Below are 15,128 nucleotides of genomic sequence, written 5' to 3' on the forward strand. Positions count from 1 at the left end.
TCGTTTTGAATCTGTGGGTTTGTTGGTTGGGAGCTTCTGGACATCTGAATTTCCCTGAGGGGATCAATAAAGTATTTATTATTATTATTATTATTATTATTATTATGAACATGTTGTTAAATGGCATGAAGATAAACTAGACTTACAATTTAGATTATTTAATTTGAACTCATAATCTCCAATTTTTGTGGCAGTGGCGGCACTGTTCCGGAAGTGGCGGCGCTGTTAACAGCTGCGGCTCGCCTGCAGTCCGTCTGTTTTTACTTTTTTCTGTTGTTTTTTTTGTCTTGTTTTGGTTAAGTTTTAATTTGTTGGGTTGTGTTAGAGGGGGTGAAACATGTTCTCTGTCTCTTCCTTCGGGGGAATGCGACTTTTTCGTGTCGTATCCCCCTTCTCTGCCTCCGTCTGCGCTGAGGCCTAATGGCGGAGCTGGCGGCCTCCAACCTGCGACCGACCCCGAGGCTCCGGAGGCAGAGCCTGCCAGGACTTACCAACGAGAGGCTGGCCGTCTTCGGGGCTGGGGCAGCGGTGGCCCGACTTGCTGGTGCGGCTTTCTGGCTTTCGGCGGCGGCCTGGAGCTGGTGCGGCGGGGCTCGGAGCTGGGGCTGCGGGGCCCGGGGCTGGGGCGGCGGGGCCCGGGGCTGGGGCGGCGGGGCCCGGGGCTGGGGCGGCGGGGCTCGGAGCTGGGGCGGCGGGGCCCGGGGCTGGGGCGGCGGGGCTCGGAGCTGGGCCGGCGGGGCCCGGGGCTGGGGCGGCGGGGCTCGGAGCTGGTGCGGCGGGGCTCGGAGCTGGGGCGGCGGGGCCCGGGGCTGGGGCGGCGGGGCTCGGAGCTGGTGCGGCGGGGCTCGGAGCTGGGGCTGCGGGGCCCGGGGCTGGGGCGGCGGGGCCCGGGGCTGGGGCGGCGGGGCCCGGGGCGGAGACTGCGGGGCCTGGAGTGGCGACTGCGGGACCCGGAGCTGGGGCGGCGGCCCGGAGCGGAGACTGCGGGACCCGGGGCTGGGGCGACAGCCCGGAGCGGAGACTGCGGGAACCGGAGCTGGAGCGGCGGCCCGGAGCGGAGACTGCGGGACCCGGAGCTGGGGCAGCGGCCTGGAGTGGAGACTGCGGGACCCGGGGCTGGGGCGACAGCCCGGAGCGGAGACTGCGGGACCCGGAGCTGGAGCGGCGGCCCGGAGCGGAGACTGTGGGACCCGGGGCTGGGGCGGCGGCCTGGAGCGGGGGCGGCGACCCGAAGCTGATGCTGTGGCGGGCCGTCTCGGAGCGGAGACGGCGTTCCGGCTTTCGGCGGCGGCGACATTACCACGGAGGTCCGCTGGACTGGAGGACGGCATCTTCGGCCTGGATCAATCGCCTCAGCGCAGAGGGAGAGCAAGGAGGGAAGAGACGGAGACTAAGACTTTGCCTCCATCACAGTGAGGGTGTGCTTGGTGAACTCACTGTGGTGGATGTTTAATTTGTGTTTATTGTATGTTTTGTTATTATTGATTCTGTGTATGACTGCAGGCAACATAATTTCGTTCAGACCGAAAGGTCTGAATGACAATAAAGGAATCTAATTCTAATTCTTGTGAAACATTTATATTAATGTCCTCAGCAGTTTAGAGATGTCAGATAACACAGAGATATCAGTGCAAAGCACATTGTTAAATTCAACATGTAAAAATAAAAGCATGTATTGAGCAGCAGAGTCATGTTGCGGGTAGAGTTGTTGCCTCACAGCATCAGAGACTCGGGTCCGATCCCAACCTTAAGTGCTGTCTCTGTGGAGTTAGCACGCTTTCCCTGTAACTGTGTGGGTTCCCCCCGGGTGCTCCGGTTTCCTCCCACATCCCAAAGATGTCTGTTAATTCGCCCTCTATAAATTGTTCCCGGCGTGTAGGGAGTGGAATGTGGGATAACATAAAAATTAGTGTGAACGGGTGATCGATGGTCAGCATGGACTTGGTGGGCTGAAGGGCCTGTTTCCACGCTGTATCACTCAACCTCTCAAACCAACTCTCATTACAATCCAATTCGTTATTTAGCCTCAGCCAATTGTCATCGCATAAGATCTGCTTTTTTTTTTCTTATAGTTTCCTGTTTATGTTATACTTAGTGAAAAATGGCATTCTCTGCTTCCTGTGCAGAGCAGAATAATTTTTTATATGTATATCTTTTCTCCGTTAAAAATAGTTGCCGATGAAGTAGTGCAGAATTAACCATTTCCTGTTTCGGTCCCAGCTCTGTCCTTCACCATTTGATAGATGATTCTGCAGACTCTGCGAGAGCAGTAAGGTGCACGGCAGCACTGATCTTTGGATTCAACCTCAATATCCGTGGACAAATTCTTCCTCATTATCAGGTACGGGAGTCATTTATTACCGTAGAGGACAAGCCTATATGAAACTCGTACATTTCAATGGAAGGAAAGATTTCTTTATAAAAACACCAAGTGCTGGGTTACCTCAGCAGGTCAGGCAGCATCGGTGGAGGGAAGGGATAGGCAACGTTTCTCAGATAAGTTATGTCAGTCGTGTGTGTGAACTACACTTCCATCTACACTTCATGCTGCCTTCAAGGCTACCAGCATAATCAGGGGCAGGCTGTATCTCTGAAGCCTAAACTCTAAAGTCATAAGTCACATTCCAAATCACTGGTCTAGTTTAGGAAGGAACTGCAGATGTTGGAAACACCAGATAGACACAAACAGCAGGAGTAACTCAGCGGGTCAGGTAGAAAAGGAATAGGTGATGTTTTGGGTTGAGACCCTTCTTCAGACTGAGGGTCAGGGGAGAGGGGAGATAAGAAAAGGTACATAGAACAAATTAATGGAAGATATGCAAACGGTCAAATCAAAGCCAGCAACAATGATCAAGGAAAGGTGAAGCTCTCAATGGTTCATGGTTCGGTGTTGAGAAGGTGATAACGATTGATACAAACAGTGAAACGCAGCAGGACGACAGTGAAACTAGTACGACGACTAGGGTGGGGAGGGATGGAGAGAGAGGGGGATGCACGGATTACTTGAAGTTAGAGATATCAAGGAAAGGTGAGGCCCAATTGTAAATTGGTGGAACAGCATCTCATATTTCACTTGGGCAGCTTACAAGGCAGCGGTATGAATATTGATTTTGCTAACTTGACTGGTTTGTACAGAGGGTTAGTTTCACTGTTGTCCTGCTTAGTTTCAATGGTCGTAGTCCACAGTGGCGCAACTGGTGGAGCCGCTGCCACAGTGCCAGAGCCTCGGGTTCCTGACCTCGGGTTCTGTATGTGCGGAGTTTGCACGTTCTCCCTGTGACTGCGTGCGTTTGCTCCTTGTGCTCTTGTTTCCTCCCACATCCCAAAGACATGTGGGTTTATGGATTAATTGCCCTTTGTAAATTGCCCCTAGTGTGCATGGAGTGGATGAATAAGTGGGATAACATAGAACTAGTGTGAACAGGTGATTAATAGTTGCCGTGTAAATTGTCCCTAGTCTCTAGGATAGTGCTAGCGTACGTGATCGTTGGCTGGCACGTACATGGTGGGCCGAAGGGTCTGTTTCTATGCTATATCTCTAAACTAAACTAAACTAAACTGATTTATTCAGTGATGACTGGTACCGTGTGCCACACTTGCAGGTTCTGTATAACTAGACCCCCCCACCCCTGTGTTAAATGTATTTTGTTAGCTAACTAATTATTTACTTGAAAAATTACCTGAAATCTATGTCCCCTGGTTACTGACGTCTCATTGATGAAAGGGCTTTTAGACCCTGATGGCAGCTTCTAATTTTATACACCTTCATTAAATCTCGCCACTGTTCTAAAGGAAACCATCCATTCCTCTCAAGAATCAATGTTCAGGCCTGCAACATCCTCATAAATCTCCATCACGCCTTTCATTCTCTCTCTGCTCCTGATCAGTGTGAAATTCACTCTCCAACTCATTCATCTTTCTTAGGTTTATTTCTCAAGTCCATCATTTGATAATTGCCACCCTTTGTCCATTGTTGACAATTGTTATGTTAATAGCTAAATATAATATAATTATTAACATAACAATATAATATATGTGTGTGTGTGTGTAGAGTACTATGTTTACATATTCTGTTGTGCTGCTTTAAGTAAATATTTCATTGTTCAGATTGGGAAGTATGACAATAAAACACTCTTGACTTGAGTTCCAACTCTTTTGTTAGTTTAGCTTAGAGATACAGTATGAAAACAGGCCCTTCGGCCCTACTGAGTCCACATCGACTATCGCCATCACTTGTGCACTGGTTCTATATTGTCCCACTGTCCCATTCCCAACACACTAGGGGCAATTTACAGAGGCCAATTAACCTACAAATCTGCACGTCTTTGGAATGTGGGAGACAGCCACAGCACTGAGAAAACTCAGCAATCACAGGGAGAACGTACTCCATACAGACAGCACCCGTAGTCAGGATCGAACCCGGGCTTCTGACGCTGTGAGGTAGCAACTCTCCTGCTGTGCCACTGTGTTACTGAAATGTCCCCAATCCATGTAACCTGGGAACCATTTGTACTTCACAACTCAAAAAATATTTTCATGTTACGCTGACTGTTTTATGTACCAATGGATCTGACCATCTTTCAAGCTCCGTCAATCAAATAAAAGTGGCTTCATCTCTAAAAAAATGTAGTGGTTTTAGAATAAAATGCAGATCTTTGGGGAAAATGTGTCCAATTGCTCACAAGCTTTCAAAACAGAATTATGTTAATTTATTAAATACATTGGAAAACTGTGCTTAATCACGTAGGAGTTAAGTACGATTGGTAGATCATAATGTCTCAAACAATACCCAGGTGAAGTGCCTGGATTAATGTCACCCCAATGTGACTTTAATTGGTCATTTTAATTGAGTGCAGGATGGCTCACAATTAACAGCAGGTAAGTAATTTCAGAGATAGTGTTTGAGAGATATCTTCGCCCAGCTATGGATGGAGTTAGAAACAAGGAAAATACAGGGTGGGACATATACATTAAACAATCTGAAGAAGGGTCCCGACCCAAAGACATTACATACCCATGTTCTCCAGAGATGCTGCCTGACCCGCTGAGTTACTCCAGCACTCTGTCTTGGATGTTATTTGGATGTTCATAGTAATGAGACAAAATTATTGGAATTTGACAGACAGGGTCAATGTTGATCAATTTGGATTATTAGTAGATTGTTGTATCATTTAAGCATAGTTGTATTAATGGAACGTGCATTAAAGATACAAGAAAATGAGGGTGGCACAGTGCGCAGCAGTAGAGCTGCTGCCTTATAGCACCAGAGACCCAGGTTCGATCCTGACTACAAGTGCTGTCTGTAGAGAGTTTGTACATTTTCCTGTGACCGCGTGGGTTTTCTCCAGGGACCCCGGTTTGCTCCCACACTCCAAAGATGTACAGGTTTGTAGGTTAATTGGCTTTGGTGTAAATTGTCTCTAGTGTGTAGCTTAGCGTTAGTGTACAGGGTGATCGCTGGTCGGCGTAGACTCTTTGGGCTGAAGGGCCTGTTTTCGCGCTGAATCTCTAAAGTCTGATGTCTAAACAGGTGGATTGGTAGAGGATAGTGCTAGAAGGATGCTCTCCTAATTGGAACCAGTGGATTACACCAGAGATTGGTGCTGGGACCTATGTTGTTTGTGATAAACATTTGTGACTTGGATGTGAATGTAAAAGGTATAAGTGGTAGGTTGACAGATTACATGAAAGTTGGCCATGGATAGAAAGGAAAGTTGCCTAAGACTATGTCAAGATGTAGATCAGATGGAAAGTTGAGTGGCATGTTGACCGATGGAATTTAACCCTGACAAAGATGACGAGTGGAATTTTGCAAAATCAAATTGGGGTAGGACATATATAGTAAGGTGTTAAGGAATGTTGATGAACTGAGGAATCTTGGGTTTCAAGTCCATTGTTTCCTGAAAGCAGCAACATGGATAGATCGGGTGGTGAGGAAGATCTTTGTATGTTAAGTCACAGGATATAAATGTTGTATCAATATGTTGGAACTTTACAAAATACTGGACTCTAGCATGTAGTTCTCATCACCACACTCCAGGAAAGATATGGTTGGTTGGGAGAGAGTGCAGAGGAGATTCACCAGGATCTTACCTGCATTGGAGGACTTTAATTACAGGGAGAGATTGGATTGACTGGGAATGTTTTCCCTGGAAAGACAAAGGCCGAGTGATGGCCTGATTGAGGTGGATGTAATTATAAAAGGAATAGATAGGGTATATCTTCAGGATCGTTTTCTCATGCTATGGGTATCAAAAATAAGAGGGCATGTGTTTAAGGTGAAAGGAAGGGGTTTTAAAGGGAATTTGAATGGAACATTTTTTTTACCGAGTGGTTGATATTGACTCCACTGCCAGAGGAGGTGGGAGAGTTAGATACAATCACTACATTTAATGGACATTTGGACTGGCTGAGAGGATACAGACCTAATGCGAGCAAAAGGGATGAGTGTAGATGGACTAAAAGGACAGCATGGTGACAGTGGGCTGAAGGGCCCTTTTCTGTGCTGTAAAACTCTATGATTCTGAATACATAGGACATTGAGCCCTCCAGCACAAGGAGCAGGTGCTTTGGCCCACAATGTATGTGCCGAGCATGATGCCAAGATGAACTCATCTCATCTGCCTGCAAATGACCCATATTTCTCCATCCCTAGCATACATCCACGTGCCTATATGAAAGCTTCCTAAACGCCATTATTGCATATCTACCACCACCACCATCAGCCCTGGCAGTGTGCTCCTGGCCCCTACCACCCTCTGTGTATAAAACCTGCCATGCACATCTCCTTTAAACTTTGCCCCTCTCGTCTTAAAGCTATGAAGCTTTACGTAGATTGACAAAATGGGTCTTATCGCTTTTTAAAATTCTCTCTGTAGAATTTCTGCAGAATTCTATTGAAAAAGCAGATGCTAAAATGGCATAGACCTGTGCTGGTGATAGTTATTAGTTACTGATGCATGGCAAGTAAAGGTCACTGTTGCAGAACCTGCGTACCAACGCGTGCATGAAATGATAAACACATTTCTCAAAGACAAGAGTTGGTTAAAAATATCTTCACTGCAATATAAACCCAACTCTCCAAACCCGTCTCCATCCAGAAGTACATCCATTTGTCATTTCTATCCAAAGAGGCTGCTTCTTTTAGTATACTTTCCAGGTAACATGCTTGCAGTGTAACTATTCATTGAATTATAACTTTTCTATTTAATTTCGTTAATACTGTGTTGAAATGGGCCCTTTGGACCAACTTGCCCACGCCGTCCAACATGTCCTATCTACACTAGTTCCACCAGCCTATGTTTGGCCCATATCCCTCTAAACCTGTCCTATCCATGTACATCTCTAAATGTTTCTTAAACGTTGCAATAGTACCTGCCTCAACTACCTCCTCTGGCAGTTTGTTCCGTACACCCACCACCACCCACCAACTTGAAAAAGGTACTCCTCAGGTTCCTGTTAAATCTATTCCCCGTCACATAAAACCTATGGGGTCAAGGAAAGAGCGTTCACGTCACGGCCCTATTTCCACCAATCTTTCCACCACCACCCACAAGAAGTGCAGGACAGACACCATTGTATGCAGATGCCAAGAAGTGTGTTCAGCTCTGGCTGAACAAGTTCAAATCTTGCATGTGGACTCGATAAGAAGAAGACCTAAAACCTATGCCCTCTGGTTCTCAATTCACCTACTCTGGGCAAAAGACCCTGTGCTTTTACCCAAACTATTCCTCTCATGATTTTGCACGCCTCTGTAAGAGGTTATAGGTATTAACTTTTTCTCAATTTCCTCCATCATTTAAAAATTTCATTTAGATTACCTTTAAGGTACCAGGGCTTGAGGGCCTAAACTATATGCAGTGGTTGAGCAGGCTAGGACATTATTCCTTGGAGCGTAGGAGGATGAGGAGTGATCTTATAGAGATGTAAAAGTACATGAGCGGACTAGCTAGGGCAGATACACAGTCTTCTACCCAGGGTAGGGGAATCAAGAACCAGACGATATAGGTTTAAGTTGGGATGAGGAAAGATCTAATAGGAATCTGAGGGGCAACTTTTTCACACGGTGGGTGAAGGGTATATGGAACGAGCTGCCAGAGGAGATAGTTGAGGAATGCCATAGGTTGAGGCACAGTACCTTAACTACGTTTAAAATATATTAATATGTGGATTACGGAAATGTCGGAGACCCTATACTTAGAAAGAATTAGACTTGTCTTAATGGACAAACAAGATATTTTCGATAAAATCTGGGCTCCATTCATTAACTATCTGAAGGGATAGATTGGCACAGCACGAGGACCCAACTGAAACTTGAACTCAGGATCAGATGAAAAGCTATACTTTATAATCTACGAACATATCTCCATTGACGTATTACAGGTAACCCATTCCACCTCCTCTGTTTTTCTGTTTTTTTTAAATTTGTAACTTTCTTCCCTCTTTTTCTCTCTCTTTCTATAAAAACTAAAAACACTAGAAGCAGAAGTAATTGATAATTGAAAATTTTAATAATGTATGACTGATGTATATGAAAAGTATTTTTACTATAATATGTAACTATACTTTATAATATGTCTACTAATTAAAATATAAAAAAAAAAAAAAGGAATCTGAGGGGCAACATTTTCACACGGTGGGTGAAGGGTATATGGAACGAGCTGCCAGAGGAGATAGTTGAGGTATGCCATAAGTTGAGGCACAGTACCTTAACTACGTTTAAAAGATATTTGGACAGGTACATGGCTAGGAAATGTTTAGAGGGATATGGGCCAAATGCGGGCAGGTGGGATTAGTGTAGATGGGGCATGTTGGTCAGCAGGGGGGAAGTTGAGTTGAAGAGCCTGTTTTCAACTGTATGACTATAAATGGCTTCCTTTCCAAAGAATTCTTAACATCTCCACTTAACGAGCTGATGTCCATATTCACCAAGTTCGGTATTGGTATTAGTTTGTGTAGGAAGGAACTACAGATGCTGGTTTATACTGAAGATGGACACAAAGACACAAAGTGCTGGAGTAACGCAGCTGATCAGGCAGCATCTGTGGAGAAAAATGAGTTGTGGAGAAAAAGGTTGGAACGTTTTTCAGTCTGCCATCTGTCTATCTGACAGTGCCTGTCATTGGTATTAGTTTGTTGTGATACAGATACAGTGCATAAATAGGCCCTTCGGCCCATTGAGTCAGCGCCAACTAGCAATCCTCGCACCATTCTGCACACTAAGGACAATTTAAAATGTTACCCCTGAGGCCAATTAAGCAACAAACCTGTACGTCTTTGGAGTGTGGGAGGAAACCAGAACACCCGGAGAAAACCCATGCGGTCACAGGGGGAACATACAAACTATGCACAGACAGCACCCACAGGATCGAACATGGGTCTCTGGTGTTGAAAGGCAGCAACTGTGTCACCGTGCCGATCTGTAGAGAAGTTATTGGTTCATTTTGCCATTATGACTTTTCCTCTCTTAGGTCACATTACTACCAACTGGGTGTCCAGGTGAAGTCATGGAATTTGCCTGCAGTCACATTGTGTACAATCCACAAAACACAACTTCCACAAATGGCAGAAACAGGCCCCGTGGTAAGTGCTGACTAAATGGTTGTTGAAGGATGTTTTTTCTGGTCTCCTAATATTTCTGTGGATAAATAAATTACTTTACTTTTAGTTACTTTAGATTAGAGACACAGCATGGAAACAGGCCCTTTGGCCCATCAAGTCTGTGCTGATCAGCGATCCCCATACACTAGCACTATCCTGCGTACAAATTAGCCAGAAAAAGCAGCATACCGGAGGACTGGGAGAAATTCAGAGACCATCAGAGGAGGACAAAGGGCTTAATTAGGAAAGGAAAAATAGATTATGAAAGAAAACTGGCAGGGAACATAAAAACTGACTGCAAAAGTTTTTATAGATATGTGAAAAGAAAGAGATTAGTTAAAACAAATGTAGGTCCCTTGCAGTCAGAAACAGGTGAGTTGATCATGGGGAACAAGGATATGGCGGACCAATTGAATAACTACTTTGGTTCCGTCTTCACTAAGGAAGACATAAATAATCTGCCGGAAATAGCAGGGGACCGCGGGTCAAAGGAGTTGGAGGATTGAGTGAAATCCAGGTTAGCCGGGAAGTGGTGTTGGGTAAATTGAATGGATTAAAGGCCGATAAATCCCCAGGGCCAGATAGGCTGCATCCCAGAGTACTTAAGGAAGTAGCTCCAGAAATAGTGGATGCATTAGTAATAATCTTTCAAAACTCTTTAGATTCTGGAGTAGTTCCTGAGGATTGGCGGGTAGCAAACGTAACCCCACTTTTTAAGAAGGGAGGGAGAGAGAAAACGGGGAATTACAGACCAGTTAGTCTAACATCGGTAGTGGGGAAACTGCTAGAGTCAGTTATTAAAGATGGGATAGCAGCACATTTGGAAAGTGGTGAAATCATTGGACAAAGTCAGCATGGATTTACAAAAGGTAAATCATGTCTGACGAATCTTATAGAATTTTTCGAGGATGTAACTAGTAGCGTGAATAGTGGAGAACCAGTGGATGTGGTGTATCTGGACTTCCAGAAGGCTTTCGACAAGGTCCCACATAAGAGATTAGTATACAAACTTAAAGCACACGGCATTGGGGGTTCAGTATTGATGTGGATAGAGAACTGGCTGGCAAACAGGAAGCAAAGAGTAGGAGTAAACGGGTCCTTTTCACAATGGCAGGCAGTGACTAGTGGGGTACCGCAAGGCTCAGTGCTGGGACCCCAGCTATTTACAATATATATTAATGATCTGGATGAGGGAATTGAAGGCAATATCTCCAAGTTTGCGGATGACACTAAGCTGGGGGGCAGTGTTAGCTGTGAGGAGGATGCTAGGAGACTGCAAGGTGACTTGGATAGGCTGGGTGAGTGGGCAAATGTTTGGCAGATGCAGTATAATGTGGATAAATGTGAGGTTATCCATTTTGGTGGCAAAAACAGGAAAGCAGACTATTATCTAAATGGTGGCCGACTAGGAAAAGGGGAGATGCAGCGAGACCTGGGTGTCATGGTACACCAGTCATTGAAAGTGGGCATGCAGGTGCAGCAGGCAGTGAAGAAAGCGAATGGTATGTTAGCTTTCATAGCAAAAGGATTTGAGTATAGGAGCAGGGAGGTTCTACTGCAGTTGTACAGGGTCTTGGTGAGACCACACCTGGAGTATTGCGTACAGTTTTGGTCTCCAAATCTGAGGAAGGACATTACTTGCCATAGAGGGAGTGCAGAGAAGGTTCACCAGACTGATTCCTGAGATGTCAGGACTGTCTTATGAAGAAAGACTGGATAGACTTGGTTTATACTCTCTAGAATTTAGGAGATTGAGAGGGGATCTTATAGAAACTTACAAAATTCTATAGGGGTTGGACAGGCTAGATGCAGGAATATTGCTCCCGATGTTGGGGAAGTCCAGGACAAGGGGTCACAGCTTAAGGATAAGGGGGAAATCCTTTAAAACCGAGATGAGAAGAACTTTTTCTCACACAGAGTGGTGAATCTCTGGAACTCTCTGCCACAGAGGGTAGTCGAGGCCAGTTCATTGGCTATATTTAAGAGGGAGTTAGATGTGGCCCTTGTGGCTAAGGGGATCAGAGGGTATGGAGAGAAGGCAGGTACGGGATACTGAGTTGGATGATCAGCCATGATCATATTGAATGGCGGTGCAGGCTCGAAGGGCCGAATGGCCTACTCCTGCACCTAATTTCTATGTTTCTATGTTTCTATCCTATACACTAGGGACAATTTACAATTTTTACCAAAGCCAATTAACCTACAAACCTTTGGAGTCTTTGGAGTGTGGGAGGAAACCGGGGCACCCAGAGGAAACCCACGCTGTCACAGGGAGAATGTACCAACTCCGTACAGACAGCACCCGAGATCAGGATCAAACCCGGTTTTCCAGCGCTGTAAGACACCAACTCTGCTACTGCACCACTGTGCCACTACTTGTGGTGCTAAAACATGTAGAGGCAGTGTCTAAATGTGTGTGGGGAAAATGTAGCAGATATCAAGTTTCCTGTAATTAGCTCAGCATCCGCGAATGAACATTTAATGATCGTACCTCTTGCTTATCTATTCCATTATCTTGTCAAGACTCTTCCATTTAGCACCCAACTGTGTTCTTCCTTTGCAGTTCCTTAGAGTTATGGTGACACATAGAACATAGAACAGTACAGCACTGGAACAGGCCCTTCGGCCCATAATGTCCCTGCCAAATATGATGCCAAAATAAACTAATCTCATCTGCCTGCACATAATCCATATTCCTCCATTCCCTGCATTTCAATGAGCCTATTTAAATGCCTTTTAAACACCACCATTGTATCTGCCTCTACCACCACCCCTGGCAGCACGTTTCAGGCTCTGTGTAAGAAAAGTGTCCCACACATCTCTTTGAAAACATTGCCCCTCTCCCCTTAAAGCTATGCCTTCTAGTCTTTGATATTTCCTCCATGGAGGAAAGGTTCTGACTGTCTACCCTATCTACGCCCCTCATAATTTTATATACTTCTGTCAGATCTTCCCTCAATCGCTGGCGTTCCAGAGAAAACAATACAAATTCCAGAAAACAATCCAAGCTTCATTCCACTCCTGTTCTCAGATTGACGATGAGGTGAATGGGAGATTGCCAACCTCCGGCACAGATGAGTAAGAGGTGCTGTTCAGGGAAGATGTGTAGGCAGTCTGGGAGGAGATGTGCTGTTCCACCAAGTATGCTGGGGTTCTGTGTTCTCCTCACAGAATCACTAACAATTGTAAGGTGGTGCACTTGGTATGTCAAACAGGACAGGACCTACACAGTACATGAGAGGGCCTTGGAGGGTGTTGTAGAGCAGGGACACATTGGGTTAGAGGTACACAATTCCCTGAAAGTGGCTACACCATGGGGCAGCAGTGGCACAATGGTAGAGTCGCTGCCTTACAGTGCCAGAGACCTGGGTTCAATCCCGAATACAGGCGCTGCCTATATGGTGTTTGTACATTCTCCCTGTGACTGCGCGTGTTTTCTCCAGGTGCTCCGGTTTCTTCCCACACTCCAAAAAAACGTATAGGTTTGTAGATTAATTGGCTTTGGTAAAAAGTAAAATTGTCCCTAGTGTGTGTAGGTTAGTGTATGGGGTGATCACTGGTTGGCGTAGACTCGATGGGCCGAATGGCCTGTTTCCGTGCTCAACTTTAAAGGTAGATAGGGTGGTGAAGGTATTTGAAAACCCTGACTTTCATCGGTAAATGTATTGATTACAGGAATTGAAGCGTTATGTTATAGTTGCACATAACATTGGTGATACTCTAGAGCACCATGTGCAGTTTTAGTCATCCAGCAATGGGAAATATATCTTTAATCCGGAAAGGGTGCAGAAACGAGTCTCAAGGATGTTACCAGGACTGGAGGGATTGAGTTATAGGCAGAGGCTGGGTAGGCTTGGACATTTTTCCTCGGAGTGTAGGAGATTGAGATGAAACCTTAAAGAGGTAAACACAATCATAAGGTGAATGGTCACAGTCTTTCTGCTAGAGTAGAGGTATCCAGATCTAGAGGACAGTGGTCAAAGGTGAAAAGGGAAAGATTTAAAAGAGACCTAAGAGGCAATTTCTTCACCTAGAGGGTGGTGAGTACATGGAATGAGCTGCCAGACTAAGCTGTGGAGGTGGGTACAATGGTGATGTATAAAAGGTGTATGGATAGGAAAGTGTAGTTTAGTAAATGTCAAAGACGAGAGGGCATGGCTTTAAGGTAAGAGGCAAAATTTAAAGGAGATATGCAGGGCAGGTGTTTTTAAGAGAGAGAGAGAGTGGAGGGTGCCTAGAATGTGCTGCCAGGTGTGATGGTGGAGGCAGATATAACTGAGGTATTGAAGCAGCGTTTTCACTTTGAAGGAAATTACCTGAAATTCGGGAAATTCTGGCTGTCATCGTGTAATTTTAGGAAAATTGAATAATTTCGGGAAATTTCCGCATCGGCCCGCGAAGAGGTGTAAAGGTGATGCACACAGCACTGCTGGTTTGGCGCTCAAAGGTTTAAACAGAGCGCTGTCAATTTAACGAGTGGGAATTTAGACAAAGAGGTGTAGCTTTGACCAAATCTAACCATGGAAAGTTGACGAATGACGTTGCTGCTCTTTTTTTAAATTTTTTGTGAGTTTTAGTATTTTGTTTTTGGAGTTCTAGTCTTTTTTATGTGGGGGGGAAGGGGGAAACTACTTTTCAGGGTCCCTACCTGGTCGGAGAGGCAGCTTTTCTCCGGGCTGCACTTTCGACCCGTCCTCGCGGCCTACCAGCGGGCCTGGAGCGGCGTTTCCTGAGGGGACCGCCCAGTACCTCGGCTTTGGTGGCAGCACAGCGCCGAAGCGCTATTGCGGAGCGGGCGATGCCTTGCCCGGGTCACCGCGCTGGAACTCCGGTGAGCTGAAGACGGCCGATGAAACATCGCGGAGCTGCGGGTCTGTGGCGCTGCGGGCGGCGGCGCTGACTTTAACATCGGGAGCCTGGGATCTCTCGCCGGGATCACCAGTGGTGGAGCTCCATCCAGCGCGGCCTTGTTGGCTTCGGAAGCCGCGGTCTCCGGTAAGGGAAGCGGCCGTTCCAGGTGCCCCAAGCTGCTGAGAGGATTCTCCCGACGCCGAAGCACCATCATCCGGCAAGAACGGCATGGAACATCGGACCTCCGTAAAGGCAACTGTGGAGGCCTCAATAGGACCGACTATGGGTGGACATGGGATGGGGACTGGACATTGTGCCTTCCCTCATAATGGGAACCATTGTGGGGGATGTTTTTTATGTTTAAATCTCTTATTAATGTTATGTCTGTATTCTTTCTTTATGTGCTGCATTGGCAAGAAGCATTTCACTACACCTAGGTGTATGTGACCAATAAAATAACCTTTGAACCTTTGCTATTCTGATAGTGCAATTGATGTTCTTAAATTCTTTGTTTCTCTTATTTCTATAAATAGTGCAGTGTATCTTCTCAAGAATTTCAACATACAATTTTAATTCTTGTTGAATCACTTTACAGGTGAATATTTTGAAACCTGTCATGCCAAAATTCCTTAATTCAATGGAAGTCAGACAGCATCTATGGAGGGAATTGCCAAATG

The 15,128-nt window shown here is 45.7% G+C and overlaps 1 protein-coding gene across 1 annotated transcript in view; it reads left to right on the forward strand.

Annotated features, from left to right (window-relative positions):
• Nucleotides 1-2,161: 2,161 nt before the first annotated feature.
• Nucleotides 2,162-15,128, forward strand: part of LOC116984722 (circularly permutated Ras protein 1-like) — a 48,440-nt gene continuing 35,473 nt past the window's right edge. The window contains exons 1-2 of the mRNA XM_033039054.1: nt 2,162-2,341; nt 9,471-9,582. Of these exons, the coding sequence (XP_032894945.1) occupies nt 9,507-9,582 (76 nt within the window). The 5' untranslated portion in view covers nt 2,162-2,341; nt 9,471-9,506. The remainder of the gene's footprint in view (nt 2,342-9,470; nt 9,583-15,128) is intronic.

The sequence above is a fragment of the Amblyraja radiata genome, chromosome 20, assembly GCF_010909765.2.
Source record: "Amblyraja radiata isolate CabotCenter1 chromosome 20, sAmbRad1.1.pri, whole genome shotgun sequence".
Classification (NCBI taxonomy): Eukaryota; Metazoa; Chordata; class Chondrichthyes; order Rajiformes; family Rajidae; genus Amblyraja; species Amblyraja radiata.